The following is a 15,000-nucleotide window of genomic DNA, read 5'->3' on the forward strand; positions in this document are numbered from 1 at the left end:
AAAAAAAAGAAAAAGAAAAAAAAAAAGAGTAAAAGAAAAAAAAAAGAAAGAAAATCCTCGATGAAGGAGAACTTTCGAATAAACTTTGGAAAAAAAGGTAAAGAAAGAGATCTCTCTCTTCGATCAGACAGAAACTTCGAATGGGACGTAGAAAAAATTTTTCTCAATGAGACGGAAGTTTTTGTCGGTGTATAATATCTTTTTTTTTTTTTTTTTTATATATATATATATAAGCTAATAATAATAAAAAAAATTGGTGTCTACGCCAATGAGTCCGAAAGCATCCTCGATCGGTCACGATCTTTTCGTTGGGACCGGTCCGGCTCGTTCTTGTGAATGGTCGAAGAGATAGTGAAAAGAAGGAGCAGGGAGAGGTAAAGAGAGGTGTAGGAGGAGAGAGATACGAGAAGGAGGGACTGCAGGCGCCTATTCGTTAATGTCGTCGTATCGAGACGAGATTGAATTTCCACGAGGACCTTCGGCTTAAGTATCTTTTCTCTTTTATTTTTTCTTATTTTCTCTTTCTATCTATCTATCTATCTATCTATCTATCTATCTATCTATCTATTTATCTATCTATTTATCTATCTATCTATCTCCGTCTTTCTTTCTCAGTCTCTTTCTCGGCCATGTGTTTCCATCTTCCGTTCCGCCTACGCGCTAAACCCACGTCTACTCGCGGACAGATTTCGAATGGGAACTTATGCGCAATTATTCGTTGGTTAATAAGAGTGTGTAACGATAAATGGGACGCGAATGTCAGAGACGTTTAAAAGGCGATAATCGTAGATAAACTTACAAGAACTCGTAGTTCTGTTCTCTATCTATCTCTTACTCTTACTCTTTATCTATTTATCTACCTATCTATCTATCCATCTATATATATATATATATATATATATATATATATATATATGTATGTATGTATGTATGTATTTGTTCGTCTATCTATCTTTTTCTCTCTATCTCTATATTTCTATTTGGAGAAGGAAAGAAGCGTATAACAATAATGATAATAACGATTCGAGGATCGGTATATAATCGATATATAATCGGTAAACGGCGCCTTTCACGGATCGGAATCGCGTGGGTGACTTGCGTCTCCTTTCTATGTATGTATATATGTTTGTATATATATATACATATATATATATATATATGTATATGTATATAAGTATACTCTCGATAGGCGAGGCAACGAAGCGCGGCGAGTAGCCCGACTACTACTACTACTACTACTACTACTACTACTATTACTATTACTACTTCGCCTATTCTCGCGAGACGATAATATCGGCTTGGACTGTTCACTGTGTATTAGGAAACGAGGTTATCGAAAAAGTCGCGAGAGCTTTCGCTTAGAAAACGTGAGTTAACAACGTCGTAGTATGTTGATGCTTTCGTAGATTCCTCCTTGTGAGTAGCACTTGAATAGTGCTAACCGGTACTTGTACGATATATGCAAGAAGAGCTGATACATGGAGACAGACGGACAAGGAAAATTTCTATGACAAAATATTTTCTACTGGTATCGAGTTTTCTTTTTCTTTTCTTTTCTTTTCTTTTCTTTTCTTTTCTTTTCTTTTCTTTTCTTCTATTCACGGAAAATTCTCTTTCTAGCTTATCGAAACTTTCTAAGAGTTTCTCGAAGAGTTTCCATTAGTTCTCTTCTCATCCTTCGATATCTCGGAAGTATAGTAAGTTGTGTCGAGTGTAAACGTAGCTTTATGGGCGCGATCGCATAAAGAGAGAAAGAGAGAGAAAACAGTAAGAGTGTGCGGAGAGGCCGATCGCACACGCATTCGTTGGTACGCGACGAAGACGAGAGGAGACAAGAGGCAAGGGAGTTGAAATACTCGGGAATTAAGCCGCGCACGCGTAACTCCGAGCACGTATGTATGTATGTATGTATATATATATGTATAATACGTATGTACGTATGTATTCTTATGCACGCGCTAATTGCTCCATGCAATTTTGCCATGCGTTCCAGATTTTCCTCGATCATTTTATCTCTATCTTTCTTTTTTTTTTTCTTTTCTCTCCTTCTCTCCCTCTCTCCCTCTCTTTCATTATTTCTTTCTCTTCTGTCGATATTGACAGAATAAAAAAATTAAAATTATCTTGTCACAACTACGTTGGACAGGTGGTGATCCGACCAATCGAGTTGATATATATATATATATCATACATGCAGAAGCTCAATTAACATTCTTTAATACTAATCGAGTAGTGTTTAGGGCAATAGCGATAATTTTCGCAGAATTGAATTTCTCGTTATACCAAATACCGTCGGATTTTGTTAGAACGGTCGGTGATCGCGAGTTAAATGTGATCCTTACGCAATAAATATTTTTGTCCTTTCTTTCTTTCTTTCTTTCTTTTTTTTTTTACTTTTTCTTTTTTTCTCTTCCATCGCGAATGGAAAATTTATGATCATATCGATACAAATCGTAATCGAAAGCGTAAATCGACGCGCGTTTCTTCATCTTCCTTTTCCAAAATATATACACCCTGTACGAAAGCGAGCACCAAAAGAAAGAGAAGAAAGACATTCCTCTCGTTTCGTCTTTACGACGACGACCAGTCGTCTTTCCCCTATTCCCATCGCTTCCCCTTCTCTCCTCCCCCAGAATATCCAATTCATACGTTCGTCGCGTTCTCTAAGGTTTCAGCAGGTTTTATTGAAAGAAAAATTTTGCCGTGTAACCGTTTAAAAAACGATTGGATTGGTTCGTTCGAAACTCGTTTGAAAGATCCCTTTCTATATTACGAACGAAGACGATACCCGTCGTTCGTTTCTGACGTAACTTAACCGACTTCGTAAGATCGAATAGAACGCGACACGAAAGCTATGCGAATGTGAGAAGTACGCGGCCGAGTTCCCTTCGTTCTTACACCACTGCCTGTCTGCGCTCTTGCAAAATTACCGAACGCGGTCTCAAAGTGCATATCTCGAGCATGCCTCGAGAGAAGGAAAGAGGAGGAGAAGGAGGAGGAGGTGGGGAGGATATCTCGGAAGCAGAAAGAAAGAGAAAGAGAAAAAGCGGGTGTGACGTTCGGCAAACCTGCGAAAAAAAAAAGATGTGTGCTCTTTCCATCTTTCTCTTTCGCTATCTATCTATCTTTTTATCTCTCTCTCTCTCTCTCTCTCTCTCTATCCGTTTCTTTCCCTCCCCCATACTCTTTCTATCCATTTTCATATACACTGAAAGAAAGAGCATTTTATTTACGCGCCTGTATAATAATACGTGTATATGCTCACGTATGGCGGTCGCACGTTATGTATATATGCATGCACACGCGGTCGTGTTTATATAGGGTTAAAGAATTGTCCGGCAGGGGGAAGAGGGAGGGGAGTGCAACAGAGGACAGGAGGTCGTAGAAGGACGTGGTAGCAGCGTGCGTGGTTGAGACGACGCCGGGTGGTGGGGCTCTAACTGGTGGGGAGGAAGTACGGTTGGAGCAAAGCTATCGGGTGATCAAGCGAGTCGAGAGTGGTGGGAGCGCCACTGTAGAAAGGAGGGAGGGTAACCGGCGAGTCGTGCGAGCGAGAGAGAGACAGAACTAGTCGAGTTCGCCGGGACTGAGAAAAGGAGGAGAGGAGAGAAGGAAAAGAGAGGTTAGGCGGCGCCTGGTATGTGGCGCCTTCACTGGCGTCGGGCCATCTTTTATTCTGCCATTACAAAGAGTCAACACGTATCTTATATAGCCAAGACACGGTCGTCCTCTTCGGTACATATATACGAAAGCTCCTTCACGGGTGTATGATATCATTGTGTTTTCCATGTTTTACGACCACGCTAGCGGGACTTAACCTTTTCTCTCTTTTGTTTCCTTTCTTTTCTTTTTTCTTCTTTTCTTTTCTTTCTTTCTTTCTTTCTTTCTTTCTTTCATTCTTTTTTACTTTTCTTTTTTCTCCTCTTTCCCTCTCTCTCTCTCTCTCTCTCTCTCTCCTTTCTTTTTGTTTTTCTCATCTTTTTTCTCCCTCTTGTCGTACTTTTCCTCTACGAATCTCTTTTTTGTGCTATCCTAGAAAAGCGCGATTCTCTAAATCGTTTGATTAATTTGTTTTTACGTAAATCGAAGTTTCTTTCGGAATTAAAAATCGCGATCGATTCTCGTTAATATCGTTCGATCAATTTTTGCTTGGTTAAAAAAGGATTTATCATACGTCAATAGAATCGTTCCTATGTTATTTTTAATCTCTTCTCCTTACTTTCGCGAATATCGTTTCGATCGTTTATATCGTTTATATCGCCAGTTTATTATCTTTATTAAATACCATCATCGCGTTTATTGGGAAATAGAAACGAAATTACGACGGGTTTGGACCTTCGATGAATTCTTTAAGATAAATCTAGAAGCGATACGATACGATGCATACGTATATACACATTTACGTGCATCTACGTATAGTGTTGTACAACTAGAAAATTGTGAGTTGCGGTTGCAGTTTATCCGAGAAAATACGAAGCCGTCGGATTGGTTTACTCCTTAATTCGTTTACTACGAGACGAGCTATTGTTTATTTTAAAAGATCCACTTCTGTCAATCGCATTCTCTTAACTCTTTGGGATTAGGAGAATTAAAAACTGTCCCATCTTTTACCAAATTTTTTATCCATGATGGAATTACGTATGTTCCATTACGTATTATGTGAATAATATTTTATATTAAGTAATGAAAATAAACTTGTCGTTCTTTTTTTAATATCTTTTTTATATTAAAAAAAAAAAAAAATTCTATACAATTAGACCTTTTCTTTAAAGTCTGGTCCCTCAAAAAGTTAATAATACTTTATACTTTTGCGTATAAGAAAAAAGAAATAAATAAAATACAATAAAATCAAATCGAATAAAAATAATAAAAGGGGGAAAAAAAGAACGCATAAAGAAAAAGAAGAAACCAGTAGTCATCGATCATTATTCCCTCGACGTCCTCAAGGGACTACCCGAGGTGGAAAGGTACGACGACGACGACGACGACGACGACGACGATGATATTAATTTTAGTCGGACCACTAATTTTAGAAATACGCGCGCGTTTACATAGCGGAGCTGCGATATAACATACGCCCGCATACACACATACCAACATAAACAGAGAGAGAGAGAGAGAGAGAGAGAGAGAGATACACACACATACATACATACATACGTACATACATAGTGATAGAAAGACACACACGCGACCGTTCTTCTTCCACCTTACCAACGATTTTAATATGTCGACCGATACACGACTATAAACATCGTTTATGACTATACCAATCTTTCACGGTATTCACTCCACGTACATACTACATGGATACGTATGACGTCGAAGTATGTGCGCGTGAGCGCACTACCAAAAGAGCGTGGGCGTTCTCAGGAAAGAAGGAAATGCAAAACGTTAGAAGGAGGGACGCGACAGAGACAAAATGTATACTCATACACGCTCATATTTATATATATCATTCATTTTATATTGTTTATTAGTAATAAGGCGTACTTTCGGCGAGAGTAAGCGCGCAGGAGCACGTGGAATAATTTTGCGAGAGAAAAAGAAAAAGAGAAAGAGAGAGGGAGGGAGGGAGAAAGTAAGAAACGTTTTACGACTTCGTCGTGTTTCTCTTCGTTCGTGTTTATTTCATTTTTCTTTCTTTCTCCTTTTTTTTTCTTCCTATTTTTTTCTTTCTTCGTATGGTATATGCACGTTGCCGGACAGATGAGGGTAAGATATTCGTAAAAGACGAATGCATCGTCGATTCACCTGTCGCTCAGTAGAAACAGCGATCGTTTTATAGATCAAAAGCAAAGGGGATAAAAGTTTGATTTTCCTCTTTCTCTCTCTTTCTCTGTCTCTCTGTTATTCCTTCATTCTTTCTTTCTTTCTTTCTTCCTTTCGTTTTTTTCTTTCTTTCTTTTTTTTTTTTTATTTCCTCTGTCTGTCATCGATCGCAGCTATAGCGTAGAAACTACGAGAGTTTATTCCTCCCGTTCGTATAATTTTACTTTGACGAAGCTAGAGTTTCAATCCTTCGATCATACGATTCCGATCGATTGGTTCATAATTGTAGTCGTCGTCATCTGTGCACCTTACTTGACGAAAATGCGTGTGATACATCGAGAAGACGATGAATTTCTCAAACCGATGAGAAAAATAAAACAACCTTCAAAACATCAAACAAAAAAAGAATGATCAAAAAAATAATAGATAAAGAAAAAATCTTTTCGAACCGTTTCTGAACGTTCTTCCTCTTCTTTTTTTTTTCTTCTTCTTCTTCTTGCGGACCTTCAGAAAGAACTTCAAGGTAAACAGCGCGACGGACACACGAACTCGTTCGTACGATTTCTTTTTGATTTTCTTCGGTATAACGTGCGAAGGTCATGACGAAAATGATTCCTTCCCTCCCCTACTCTCCCCCATAAAAGCTCGATATACCGATCAAATCGTTGTTGCATCAATGATCATTATCGTATCTATAAATGCGTGAGGAACGAGCGAACGAGCGCGTACAAGTCGATTTTTTATTTGATCGAATCATTTCGTTCTTTTCTTTTCTTTTCTTTTTTTTTTCCTTTTTTTTTCTTTTTATATATATATATATATATATATGCGTATATACGCATATATATACATATATATATGTAGACCACCGTGAATCATACTGGCGTGTAAAGGAATGCTGTTTAAACGTTTTTCGTTCTCGTTCCTAGTTTGTCTATCTCAGCGTGGTACCTCGTTTTTTTTCCCCTCTCAGTAATCTGTTCCGGACTTTTATCACTTATGTACAACTTCTGACGAACTCAAACGCAAGTTTGTGAATATATATATATATATATATATGTGTATACATAGATTTATATATAATTATGTGTGTGTATATATATATAGTTTTATATATAAATGTATATTAGTTGTACATAAACGTGTGCGTGCGTATGCAGGTCCGAGATATATATATATATATATATATATATATATATATATATAATTGGTTTGCATACACGATCAGGTCATTACGCGGTTACTACGTTAGTCGTGTCGGTAGTACGTTGTACATAACTAGTTTCGACTACGAAGTTGCCTTCGCCCTCGATCGATCCGTCGCCTGCGAAAACATTCAAATAAAGAAAAAAGGGAAAAGATATAAACGAGAGCTTACAATCTTTCTAATAAATGTTACTTTAAAGCAAGATAACAAAGTAATCAAAGTTTCGTTAGTTCAGTTTACTACAATTTAATATAGTTATTCTCCTTTTATATCTATCTGTATTGTTTTTACCTTCTTCTCTCATTTTTATTTCAAATCGGCGAAAAGAAAATTTTCCATTTACTGACACGGTCGGTAAAACAGAATACGTTATATCATATATATCGTATATACGTATGTATGTATGTATGTACGTATGTACATGTACCTACGTACATAAGAACGTAAGTACGTAATCGGACCACACACGTCGCGAAGAAGTTACGCGAGGAATCGAAAGCTCCAACACACAGTGGGATGGCAATCAATTTTTGGAGCTCGATGGCACGCGTGGCACCGTGCCTCGAGCTCACCCGATCCGTCACTGGCTACGATACAGGCGCCACTAGCCGAGTACGGTTTGTTCTCTTATCACGGACAAACAACTCCTCTAAGCTCGTCGTTTTCGTCTTCGTCTACTTCTTCGTCTTCGTCTTCATCTTCGTCTTTGGTATACTCGTATCGTTGAGCACTCGTCTTATTATTTAACGAGACACACATACACACATATACACACGCATACGCACGCGTATACGCATATATCGTTCACCGGTACCACGCTATTCAGGCGCGTGCTGCACGTTGCGTATTTTTAATCGTCGTACTCTCGCCGATGGATCCGACCGTCCGGATATATGTACCCACTGCTCGCATAACTCGATCCCTCTCGTATAATTTTCCTCTGTAAGAAATTTTATTTCACAAAGAGAAAAATATATAAGAAATTAAATCTAAGAAGAACAAGAGAAATAAAAAGGATTTGGAAAGAACAATGTCAGAGAAAATGTTGTCAAATATAATTACATGTCCGATCTCGTTATTGGGAACGAACATGTTCTTCCATCGTACACTTATATATATATATATAAAATTATACGAGACACGTAAATACTAACGTTGTAAACGTTCGATCGTGAAAAGAGAAAGAAAATATTTCCAAGAGATGTTCTTTTTTAAATGAATATTTATTGAAAAAAAAAAATAAAGGCACGGGTTCGAGGTTCGATGATTACGCTACTGGTATAGAAGAATCGTAGGTTATGTCGAACCGGCAGCCGGTCGTTGCGCTCGGGTGCTCGTCGCATACATACGTATATACGTACGTAGGTGAACAACGTACGTATGTATATAGAATAAATGACATGTACGTCGAAACGACGGCGACGTCGTCGTCGTCGTCGTCGTTACCGTCGGCGACGACGACGGGTGCGTCGGTGGCCGGCTTTCTCGTCGCATGGTACGCGCGTTCGTTAGGTATGCGACACGTATGGCGTACCTACACCCAGTCGAGCTGCCGTACGCTCGTAGAAAGGCCGTTTGAAGGACAAGGGTCACGTCTGAACACTGAGATATATATATATATATATATATATATATGCATATCTCATATATGTGTGCATATATACATAATACGTGTATAACGTGTTATGTGTATAATGTGTTATGTGTATTGTATATAATGATATATACATATATGTATGAACGAGTTTGATGATATATATATACATATACATATATATACACATAATTATGTATACATAGTATATATACATACATAACATATATATGCGATGCTGCACCGGCCACTGCCTTTTCCACCTTTACCGTATAATAGTAGCCGGCTCCGTTGCATTTCCCGCGTGCGGCCTCTCGCACGCGCGCGCGGGCGCGCGCGGACATGATTGCTCTCTCTTTCTCTCTCTCTCTCTCTCTCTCTCTCTCTCTCTCTCTCATCGCTCGTGTCACGTCCAAGCGTGTTTATTACCTGCCACGGTAATTAACGATGCTTCGGTCGATAGAATACGCTTCGTGGGTGGTACACGAGGTAAGAATTCTTTTAAGCGTTTTATCTTTACCCGCGCCCGAGAAACTTTCAAATGGCGCCAATTTTAATATCGCTTTTATTATTTCTTTATTCCGGAATAGGTTAAGATGGGTATGGGAGGAAAGAGGTTGATTTAAGTTTGACGAGAGAAGACATCGTCAAGTTCGATGTGCTCTCTCTCTCTCTCTCTCTCTCTCTCTCTCTCTCTCTTTTTTTTATCCGATACGTGGCGTACGTTTAAGAGAGAGACGCGTTTAATGGCTCGCAGCACGCACGATTCTTGCGTAGTCGTGTGCGAACGACTCGCCGACGGCCGCAACAACACGCCGTGTCGTAAGTGCGGCACCTACGGTTACGCAGTTACTACTTTGCTTGGCCGTGCCAAGGTTGGGAACCTTATCTGAGAGAGCTTCAGGGTGTTTGACCCAACTGGGAAAACACATTGGCACTCGCGCGACGCTTTGCGTTTCGTCCTCTCTCTCTCTCTCTCTCTCTCTCTCTCTCTCTCTCTCTCTCTCTTTCTCTTTTTCACTCACTCAGTCACTCACTTATTCTCTCCAATGCTACTACTCCGCCCGAGTCTCTTTCTCTCCTCGTCGATATCCTTAAAGCCTCGTCCACAATCGTCCTTTGTTCTCAATATACGTACGAACGGGATAAGATCGACGAGAACGCGTGTTCTCTCTTTCCCTTTCTTTCTTTCTATCTATCTTTGTTTCTCTCACTCTCTCTTCCCATCCCCTTCGAACACACACGTTGCTACTGACAAAAATTCGTGTCCTCTTCGTAAATCCGTCTTTTTCGATTGAGAGGACGTAATTGAAAGACTTGCTACACTTGTCTCAATTCGAATTATCGAAAGGTTGTATGGAAAATATATATTAATATCGTCGACGATATTTAATCGATCGGACGATTTCGTCCAACTCAAACTTACAGTTTTCTCTTTTTATGTATTTTTTCTTTTTTCTCGTATAATCTCGTTTCGTTTCGTCTTCGAGTTCTTTCTCTCAACTTCATTCATTCAAATTTATTCGCGCGCTACTTCTCAGTTTTCTCCTCCATATTTAGTTGCAGAGGGCGTGCGTGACGTATAAGATCGAAAGAGAAGCCATCTAATCCGATAACCTCAAATTTACGACTTTTACGCTCGCCTATACGACGAAAGAAGCTTTGACACGCGAGATCTCCGAAGGTCCGCGTAATTAATCGATTGTCGGTCGTCACGCTTCGGAAAAAAAAGTATGAAAAGAATAAAAAAGAAAAAAGATATATACGTACGCATACCATTATATATACATATATATATATATATATATACATCATACATACATATGTCGTACGTACATACATAAATATATTCGTTATCCTCGAGCTCGACGAGACGACGCTCGACGATCATATCGCATTCCAAACGAGACTACAGATGCTTTAGCCGGCACTGTCGCGTGTCTCTCGGAACACGTTATTTTTTTCTCTTCCATTCGTGTTTACACACACGCACATGAACGCACACAGTTCGCGTAGATACACCTTGCCGTATCGCTGCGTGCCGATTGGTATGCGACAGGAAAGGTCGACTTCTTGAGATCTTCGAGGCGTTGCGAGCAATTCGATGTGTGTCCATGATCTTTTCGTTAGAATCACGGAACTCTCTACGAACATCTTCTATCCGTAGAGAGATGAGAAAAAGGAGAAAAAAAAAAGATCATTATATTATTCAGTCATTTTCGCCGAACGAAATCTTTCTTCTCTCTAATCGCGTATGCGCGTTTATTGATTTCACAGAATTCCGATTAATTCGTTCTCTTTTATCGGGAATAATAGAATGTAACGAGTAAAAATAGATGGAACTGTTTATTTAGCGATTTAGTATTAATATATACATATGTACATATATGTATCTCTTGGACGGATACGGCGTTGGATCAACGATCGATCGTTCAAGCACTTATTACCCTCGAGCGTCTGGCGCGCCTCATTTCTATAAAGCCAAGTGGGCGGTTTATATCTCGGCGGATAGTTAAAAGACAAACGAGAGATCGTAAGCCAATGGAGAAGGAAGAAGAAAAAAAAAAAAAGAAAAGAAAAAAAGAGAAAAATACAATATATTGAACTAATTGAAATTCTTTGTTTTGCGCACTAAATATAATTAATAACTATTAGCTCTTTATACTCTTATATCGTGCCTCTGCGTAAAATCAAATCGATCTACCAATGCACATACACGATATACGTATACACTACTTACCTATATACATATATATGTACATATACTTATATGTATACGTACTTAACACCAACTTACACGACGACAAACGAATAATATACTCTTACGTTAGAGCCCAAGTTACTGTCTTCGAAAATGCTGCTCGCTTATGTATATATTTTATCGACTCCGCGAGTCGAGAAAAATTCTTCATATCTCTGGTCAAAGACCAAACCACCGGAGATCTTACAAGAAAATTCGTCTTTCGTCGTTGCAATAACGTACTTCTTCGAAACGTTACTTCGAAATTTTCGAATGTTCCAAAATGGCGGCTTAAATGATACGTCGGACATACTCTAATCGACGAAACCGATGTCGACGACGACGATGAAGACGACGAAGACGACGAAGACGAAGACGACGAAGACGACGACAAAGACGACGAAGACGACGAAGACGACGACGACGACGACGACGACGACGCGACAAGCGTCCTTGCTCCAACCACTCGCGCTACTACCGATGACGTAATCGTCGCGATACCCCGCAATCTTGGCGCCGCGGTAAACTCGTAATATCTATTTTTATCTGGTGGAAGCAGAGGAGTCCCGCCTCACCCCACGTCGCGCTCTACGCGACGCAAAGCTTCGACACACCCGTCCGTCCGTCCCGTCTCTCTTTCTACACGTCCTTTCCTATATCTATCCTTCTCTGTTTTTTTTCCTCTACCTCCATAACCTCTCTAAACTCGTATCTTTATAACGTATACACGAATTTATCTCCGACATTAATTTCGCTATTCTCGATCGATATTATTTTAACGATATCCCTTACGATCGTATTGTTCGATCTATTTTAAATTTATCGTTGAACTTTACAAAAGCATACGTTAAAAGAAGTTTAAAGATTCGTTCTAATTCTGCTTCTAATCGTTTCTATTTCTCTCTCTTTCTCTCTCTGCCTCTCTCTCTTTTCTTTTTCTCTGTCTCTTTTTCTATTTATATGTGTGTGTGTGTATATATATATATATATGTATTTAAAATTATTTTCTCATGTTATATACAATTGTTCTTTCAATACCGCGGTGTAAATTTTAGTTGTTCAAAAGTTGTAGAGTCGGTAAATCACGTTTTTACCGTCGGTCGTTAACGATAAAGATGGCGCCAGTTTGCTTCGATCGACTTAGTTTGTTTCTCGGTCGTTCGTCATTCGTTTGTTTCTTTTTTTTTTTTCGTTTCAATTTTTTTCCAAATCGCGATCTCGCGATTGATTTCAAAAAAAGAATCACGATATTTACATCGTCCATTCATACGATCGAGCTCTTTCGATAGTTTTGTAAGACGTGCTGTGGTACGTGCATGCTTGTGTGCGGGCGGGTGTTTGTGTAAGATGTTAATAAAGACGGGACGTCGTAGCTTTGAAAAAGTTGAAGTTATGGAAGAGAGGAAAAAGAGGAAATATGAGAGGTTAAAAATTCCGAGGTAACGGCAGGTCGATTGCCCACATACCGTCAACCTGCACCTTCCAACCTTCCCTCCCCTACTCAACCTCCCTCCTCTTTTTCCTCTTCTCCTCCTCTTCTTCCTCTTCGTCCTCCCTGTCCTCCGTAGCCCCCGTTTGGAATCCGTCCCCCTTTCTCCGTCGTGTTCGCTCTTGTCTAGTCTCGAATCTGGCTGGCGCCGGCGGCTTACCCACGATGCGAACGAGTCGAGACGCGTGGGACTTTCCGAGTTCTCTTTCCTTTTCTCTCGTCTCTTCGTAGAAATCCACGTACATATATGTTCATCCATCCACGGTTAAAAACAACGTGTTTAGTAACCCCCTTACTCGTGTTCTACTAACATTTTTATTCGCGAGGTAAGGATCATATTTCTAAAGAGATCGTAATCTATAGGAAGCTTCTTTATCGACCGTGTACGATCTTCAAAAAAAAAAAAAAAAAGAAAGAAAGAAAGAAAGAAAAAAATTATCTTTACGTCGTGATCATACGACGATAGATATCTATACGTCGTAGTGAGTTAATTGTTGAACTGGAAGGTAACGCTTATTATCCGTAAAAATTTCTTTACCGACCGAGTCATCACGTTCTTTCATCGACTTGAAAAAAAAAAAAAAAAGAAAAAAAAGAAAGAAACTCTGAATCGATCTTTGATTATATCTGTATGTGTATTTGTTAACACGTATTATTCACGTATTATTAGAATATTGATTTTGATCGATAGAAATATGCGTTTTGTATTAATCATTAAATATAATTGTAATATATTTAATAGGGGAGACCGAGCAAAGGGAATGGTGCACGTTGGCATATTGGGAACTGGGTGGCCGTGTTGGTCGTCTTTATCCCGTGGAACCGTTAACGGTGAACGTCTTCGATTCTTTGCACGACGGCGATGGTCTCTGTTTGGCGACGTTAGCCGAGAATCACGTAGCATCGCCCTCGGTACAAAAGACCCGTAGCAAGATCGGTCTCGGTAAGTGGTTCGCCCTTTAAATACACATAGACACATACATACATATATCGATTGATTCGAGATCGTTATCATCTAACTTTGGTCTTGCTAAACGATCTCACTGTATCCTTTCGTTTAGGTATCATGCTGAGCCAAGAAGCCGATGGCGTGTGGGCGTACAACAGATCGGAGAGTCCGATCTTCGTGAACTCACCGACCTTAGACGACCCGGAATCGCGTACGCTCTTGGTCTACCGAGTGCCACCGGGCTTTTGCTTGAACATATTCGACCGAGCCAAAGTCATCCAGCTTCCATCTTATACAGGAAGCGGGAATTCAAGGATTAGTAGTAACAACCACAACAGCAACGGCAATGGCAACAATAATGCGGCTTCCGCTTTCTCGTCCGGCCCCGTCGACATTAACTCCGTCCGCATCAGCTTCGCCAAAGGCTGGGGACCGAAATACTCCAGACAGGAAGTTACTTCTTGTCCCTGCTGGCTCGAAGTTCTCCTAGCACCGTGTAGGTGATCCGCGAGTGAGGATCATGCGACGATAACGCATAGTTCGCGGATCTTCTTCTCAGTCTGTTTCTTCCTACTCCTCGTCCTCGGTTTTATGCCTGGTCGGAATTATTAATTAACGAAAAAGAAGAAGAAGAAGAAGAAGAAGAAGGAGAAGAAGGAGAACGTTAATTACCGTCATTATACGTTTCTACGTGTTCCACCAACGAAACAGAACATTTTTTTAAATGAACGAGAACGAGGAACGAGAGGTAATCAACGATTCAGGACCAGAGGACATCTTCTTTCTACATGGATCTGTATTTCTATCGAGCGATCTGTCAAGTTCGTTTGTGGTGTCCGGTGCTGTACATATGCGATGGTGTGTACATACACTGTGCCTTCTCAGCTTCCTTTCTGGTGCTGCGCATGCAAACCATCCCTAGGAAAGAGTTCAAGAGTCGCAGAATACTGCGTATCCTGATACTCGAGTTTTTATACAAAGGAAACACGCCTTTCCGGCGAGAGAGAGAGAGAGAGAGAGAGAGAGAGAGAGAGAGAGAGAGAGAGAGAGAGAGAGAGAGAGAGAGAGAGAGAGTTTCGTACTACAGTAATACTTATGTACTATGATAAGAGTTCACCGCATCGTTTTTCTTCACTGCGATCCGCGTGTCTTCTTCCTTACTATCGTAAGAAAAGCAAAAAATCAACGAAGAAACTAAACTACCCTCTGCCCACCCACCCCCATAGGATGAACCGATGAACGCTCAAAG

At 39.9% G+C, this 15,000-nt stretch overlaps 1 protein-coding gene across 1 annotated transcript in view; it reads left to right on the plus strand.

The window, feature by feature from the left end:
* The window catches only part of LOC122631969, a 39,643-nt gene that overhangs the window by 24,259 nt on the left and 384 nt on the right, over nucleotides 1-15,000 (plus strand). The window contains exons 4-5 of the mRNA XM_043818260.1: nucleotides 13,545-13,745; nucleotides 13,864-15,000. The exon at nucleotides 13,864-15,000 is cut by the window's right edge and continues 42 nt beyond it. Coding sequence (XP_043674195.1) covers nucleotides 13,545-13,745; nucleotides 13,864-14,255 — 593 coding nt within the window. The 3' untranslated portion in view covers nucleotides 14,256-15,000. The remainder of the gene's footprint in view (nucleotides 1-13,544; nucleotides 13,746-13,863) is intronic.

This window comes from Vespula pensylvanica, chromosome 9 (assembly GCF_014466175.1).
Source record: "Vespula pensylvanica isolate Volc-1 chromosome 9, ASM1446617v1, whole genome shotgun sequence".
NCBI classification, from domain to species: Eukaryota; Metazoa; Arthropoda; class Insecta; order Hymenoptera; family Vespidae; genus Vespula; species Vespula pensylvanica.